General features: G+C 37.7%; 1 protein-coding gene across 1 annotated transcript in view; it reads left to right on the top strand.

Annotated features, from left to right (window-relative positions):
• igsf21a (immunoglobin superfamily, member 21a) overlaps positions 1-5,912 on the top strand; it is a 118,508-nt gene that overhangs the window by 103,199 nt on the left and 9,397 nt on the right. Inside the window, exons 6-7 of the mRNA XM_016668938.1 lie at positions 1,068-1,153; positions 3,973-4,165. Coding sequence (XP_016524424.1) covers positions 1,068-1,153; positions 3,973-4,165 — 279 coding nt within the window. The remainder of the gene's footprint in view (positions 1-1,067; positions 1,154-3,972; positions 4,166-5,912) is intronic.

Raw genomic sequence — 5,912 nt, 5'->3', positions numbered from 1 at the left:
TATATATATATATATATGTGTGTGTGTGTGAATTGAATTATCTTTCCACCTCAAAAAAAAAGAATTGTTAAAATAATAGGCCAAATTATCATGATATCCATACCCATGATAAGTGCATGTAAATTACTGACCAGAATCATTGATAAATTATCTGTAATTAGCAGTTTATTACAAGAATAATAGAACATTTTTGTTATCTTGTGCATTTTTATTCGTCAACCAGTGGTGCAGCTCTCATATGCCATGTATCCCACTGCTTCAAATATTCATTTTTTTCTTCACATTTACACCTTCAGAACACATGTCTTTAGTATGCCAGACTACATGGCAGGGTAGGAAACAGTGTTGCAGCAGCTTGACTGCAGAACTCCAGATGTAGGCTTCCATGCATTACTGGTTGGATGTCCTTAGTTTGGTTCTTATTGCATGTGTCCCTTGGTTCACTGATTTAACATACTGGAACCAGAGTGCATGTGACGTAGGTATCTTTAGGGGGATTCTTAATCATTATAAATCACGTAGTACGTATTTATAGCCTGATGCCGCATAGCATGCAATTTAGAGGCTGTAAAGTCAAATTCTATTTTAAAAATTAATGGAAATCATACAGCCAACTTCAAAACCTTTTGCATAAGCAGTAAATCCCCTCATAATTATTATTATAATACTGGAATCTGTTTGTTCCTTCTTCTGCTGCACCCTATTGTTTTAGGAGGTGGAAATGAAAGCCTTGCGCGGTCCGCTGTCCACACCAAGACAAGGGAATTAACTCTCTGAGTACCTCTTATCTCGCTGCCTCCATACTCCACCCCTTGCACTCTCATTCTTTTCCAGTAATGAGTATCTACCCAATTTAGTTCTCTTTCTCTCCAAAAGGGAATAAATCCAGCATAGTCCTTTGGATGAAAGAACCTGCAGGTCCCTGGCCTCTCGCTCTGTGACCTTAATTGACAGGAAATTGTATTTGTCGCTCTCCCTCGACGTCAAAACAGGTGTCCAGCAGGATTTGTTCTCCATGCTCAGTACAATAACCTTTGTCTTGTGTGTGTCTCCTTTTTTCCTTTCAGCTTCTCCTAAGGGTCCTAAACTCTTCATGACCCCCACTAGGGCAAAGGTTGGGGACACAGTGCGCATCTCTGTACAAGGATTCCAGGTAGGTTTCCAGGGGTTTTACAGAAATGGACGGATTTAGTGTAGGCAAGTGTTTTTGCACATTCACAGAAAGGTCTATTCAGATTTCAGATTTGGGAGTCAAAAATCTGAGCATAGACATGATTTTTCATTCTGATGTTTATGTATGCTCATAAAATATTCACTTTTACAAAATTGGGTTTCAAATTTTAATTTTATCATTTCAGTATTCTTGATTATGAAGACAAACATTGTATTTATATCAAACTGTTTGCATCATCTCTGAAGCCAAACAGAAGTGCCTTAAATCTTTCTGAGCCCCTCAGACGGTGAGACGTGTAATAAATGACAAGCAGTCTGAAAGACTTGGATGGAAAAAAAGGGTTTCAGTTATTCTCTTCCATTTTAATAGTCTAATGGGCTTGGTACACAAGAGGCGACGTCGCTCCCTCTCCATTCATTCTCTTTGGAACATGCGCAATGGGGTGACGGTCGCTCGCGCTTCTCCAGCCAAGCAAATGCTGAAATTTGCACACACGTAAAAGCGATGATACACACAAAAGTGGAAAAGTGTTCAAATTTTGTCGCCGTCGCTGATGTCGTGTCTTGTGTATTGGGTTAACCAAGAATGACGGAAAACAGTTGCTTTCACTATCATTCATCGCTCACCAGATCCACCGGCCAGTGGATTCACCATGAAGAGCAACACTTTTGAGAACCGTGTGTTCAAGAATGTTTGAGATTCCATAGCTACGTGTACTGCTTGCTACATTTCCACAGAGAATGGCCGGTGATGCTGCATGTCCTTTGGACAGCCTGATTGGTGCAGCACGCTACATCAGCTTGGTGTTGCATAAAACACTGATGTGAAGTTGTCGTCATCTCTTTGAGTTTATTGTTGGTTTGGTGTGCATTGCCTCCAGTTTGGGTCAGAATGGCAGTATTGTTCAAATATGCTTAAAATGATGATTAAAAAAATTATATCACGTTCCACTAAGATTATGTTTACATACACTTCAATTGTATTTTAAGTTACTGTTTTATTTTCAGATATGTTGCTTCTCTATAATGTTAATGTATATGTTTATATAATGTGTATAATGGCTGTATGGGCAGGAAGAAGAAAAAAAAGATATGCCAATGAAATATATGCTGTGTGTTACCAATTTAAAATTGAAGTATTTGAAGCAGGATTTAATCAAATCACCCAAATAATCAACATTTAATTGAATTGTGAGGTTCTCAATACCCAGCTCTAATTCCTATTATGTGTGAATAAAAAAATAAAAATTGTGAACCTCATTTTTTTTTTGCCATAAACCAAATACTGACATGTCATTAAATTACTTTATTCACTGTATTTTGTGATTTGCTCTCTATAAAACCTTATGTAATAAACCTAATCTAAAGAGGAAAACAACTTAATATGAGTGACTGTGACCTGTTTAATGTGTTTAAGGATCACAAACAAAGCACCAATGCAAGTCTCCATGATATGTTTGTTACTGCTGCATAATCCTAAATTGACTTTGTCCCTCTATCATAGCCTGCTAAATAGAGCTATGCCCCTGGTGAGACTAGCCTGGGGATAGTGATGGTCTGTTTGACAGTAATGTCACACCAAAACCAGGCACCCAAACCCAGTCAGGTGAAGAAAATAGGACTAATCCTTAAATAGAACACACCAATGACCCAGAGCACAAATCTCCTTCCCAGACACTGCTCAGCAATCACAAGTCAGATGTCATGTTTGATTTATATTCTTTATTTTATGAGAACAAATTAATATTCTATATTGTTGTTGGTTTAGAGCACTGAACTATTGGCTGCACATGTTTATACATGTGTTTGTGTTTGCTCAGTGACCTTGGGATTCTTTTAAAGCGTCTCTTTGAGCAGAGTTAAGATTGGTTATAACAAACAGGCTCGGCCATGAAACGAAGCCAGTCAGGACCTTCAGCAGCCTGGCATTAACGGATGCAGACTGATCAAGAAGAAAATTTCCCTTATCCTTCACTGGACGTGGGTTTTAGAATTTCACAAGTAGATAGAGCTACGTGCAAAGACTGATAAGTTTGGCTTCTGCCTTTCAGATAACACAAAAGGCTCCCTTACCAGCTTCTTGGTGATGAACCTTGTAAGCTATTTTTCTTCATTTTTGAAAATAAAATAAAATAAAATGGTTAACTTAATATGTCTGAAATTCTGTAATCCCTGGAATAGGCCAGCAGGTTGTGACAATGTTAACATTAACTCAAAATTCAAAAGAGGAAGAGTCAGAGCATTGCCAAGTAGATGGCAGGGGTTAGGGTTAGCCCATACAACCTGTTAGTATGGATGGGTGAATTAAGTTTCTTTGTAGACTTGTGCAGAAGTTTATTCGAAATGTTATATACAATAAAGATGTGATGATTTATATTTTTGATGTACGCTAATGATGAACACACCAACACAGAATCCACAAATACCTTATGTAAATATATGCTGTGCTGTTGTATTGTGACAGAAAGGTAAATACGCTGATTGTGGGTTTAAATATCTCTGCAGTAAGGCTCAATTTAAAAAAAAAAACTGCTCCTGCTAACTTTGTAAAATGGTCAACTGTAGCACAAAGAGGATCTGCGTCAAGCTGTTGTAAAGTTAAGTGTTGATTATTAATGCATGTTGTTAACTTGCCATGGCATTAGGGGGAAATTGGAACCTGTATAATTCATGTGCGCTTTGCCTTTAATCGCTTGGATGAGACCCACAGTCTATGTCTGAGCTGCCTTGAACTTTCATTGTCTTCTTTCTTCTCTTTTCCCCTCTTTTCTGTCTCAATCCCCCAATGGGTGTTGGTAGAATGAAGTATTTCCTGAGCCACTCTTCACCTGGACACGGGTGGGAGGCCGCCTACTGGATGGCAGTGCCGAGCGTGAGGGGAGAGAGCTGATTCTGGAGAGAGTGCCGGCAGAGCTCAATGGCTCCATGTATCGCTGCACAGCCCAGAATCCTTTGGGTTCTACAGACACACACACTCGTCTCATAGTTTTTGGTAAGTAAATTTATGTCTGCAACACAATTCAGCCATAGTTTGAAGGATTTGCCGCACTAGCACTTAAATTGTAATTGCAATAAGATTTTTTTTTTTTTTTTTTTTTAGCTATTTGACATAATAAAGTATAAACATTTATTTGATTTGCATCCACAAGAATGATCTACAATTGTACAATTATACAGTTAAATTAAACATAAGTTTATAATTTTCCTATTTCATTTTGCTTTATGTACAGTAATTTTGATAAATACTTAATTAATTTGAAATCCATGTGACCACATTAAGATATAAATCATTGATGCGACTAAGTGTGTGATTAATAAGAGATTGTCTTTTAAATTGGATCAAACATACAGACATGTTCTTTGGAGCACTTATTTTCTCCAAAGGATTTTCTAACTGTCACTAATGACATGCGTAGATCTGTACTTTATCCAATGCCAGAAAACACCCTTGGCATCAAATGCTTGTGACAAAATTCAAAGAACATTTGTTGCTGATAGTGGTGCAAAAACACTTTCTTCAACGCGAGGGCTAAGTTTGTGTATTGCTCTAAATTTCGATGTATTTGACGTGCCTGTGCTAACATGGGAGCTCTTTCTTCTTGGGTAATGTTTGCTCTGGGTACTCTTGGAGAGCAGGCTTTGCTATTTTGTGCCCTTTCCCACACAGAATTTCAATCAGATATGTTCTGCCATTACTTGCTGTCACGCCGGTGTTACTTTGACACATTGGTGTTATGTTGAAACATGACACACTTCTCCTTAAAAGTCACCCGATTAGTCACGATCACCTTGATTGCGGTTGATTTAAATTGCTGCACTGCAATATAAAAACCAGAGCTGAGTGTTAAGGCAGAGGATATTTTGCATTAGCCAGTAATTTTTAAAATATTTTTATAGCCATTTTGAATGTGAAGGACCTTCCGTCTTCACTCTTGGCTTCATAGACAAAATATTGTAAAGTCCATCATCAGTTTATTAATAAAACTTTGCATTTTCTCCTTGAGCTATTACTGTATGTAGCATTGATATATTTCAACACTCCCACGGTATCAGCTGCTCTTGTATTTCTGATGCAACTGCAGTTCAGTTACAGCACTGTCGCTTTGAAAGCTGTCGCATGATAGAGGACTTTGAAAGCTCAAATGAATAAAGCTGTCTAGGTTTACACATCAGCTAGGTAAATATGTATTTTATGGTTTCACAGTTGTTTTGTTATGCTCAATGAAACTATGTAATAAAAAAGTAAAATAAAAAATAAATATATATATAAATAAAATCTCATTAAATGTATGGATTCACAATTACGAATGTCAGATGCTACAACCCCTGGCAAAAAGTATGGAATCACCAGTCTTGGATGAGCACTCATTCAGACATTTCATGCTGTAAAACAAACTCAGATCAAAAACATGATACAATATTAAGGTCGTTCCAAAGTGCAACTTGTTGGCTTTCAGGAACACTCAAAGAAATGAAGAGAAAATATTGTGGAAGTCAGTGAATGATACTTTTATTGACCAAGCACAGGGAAATAAATATGGAATCACTCAATTCTGAGGAAAAAAGTGGAATCACTCAAATTGGAGGTAGAAAAAAAAGGACACACCCAGTCTATTTCCTTTCCCTAAATGGACACCTGCCCCAGATTAGATGTGCCCGTTAGTGTGCAGTTCATAACACCTGCAATCATGACACCTTGGAGGGCTGCTGGACGAAGTGGAGTGGTGAGAACCATGGCT

This window comes from Poecilia formosa, unplaced genomic scaffold (genome assembly GCF_000485575.1).
Source record: "Poecilia formosa unplaced genomic scaffold, Poecilia_formosa-5.1.2 Scaffold18, whole genome shotgun sequence".
NCBI lineage: Eukaryota > Metazoa > Chordata > Actinopteri > Cyprinodontiformes > Poeciliidae > Poecilia > Poecilia formosa.
This window is presented reverse-complemented; position numbering and strand designations above follow the sequence as displayed.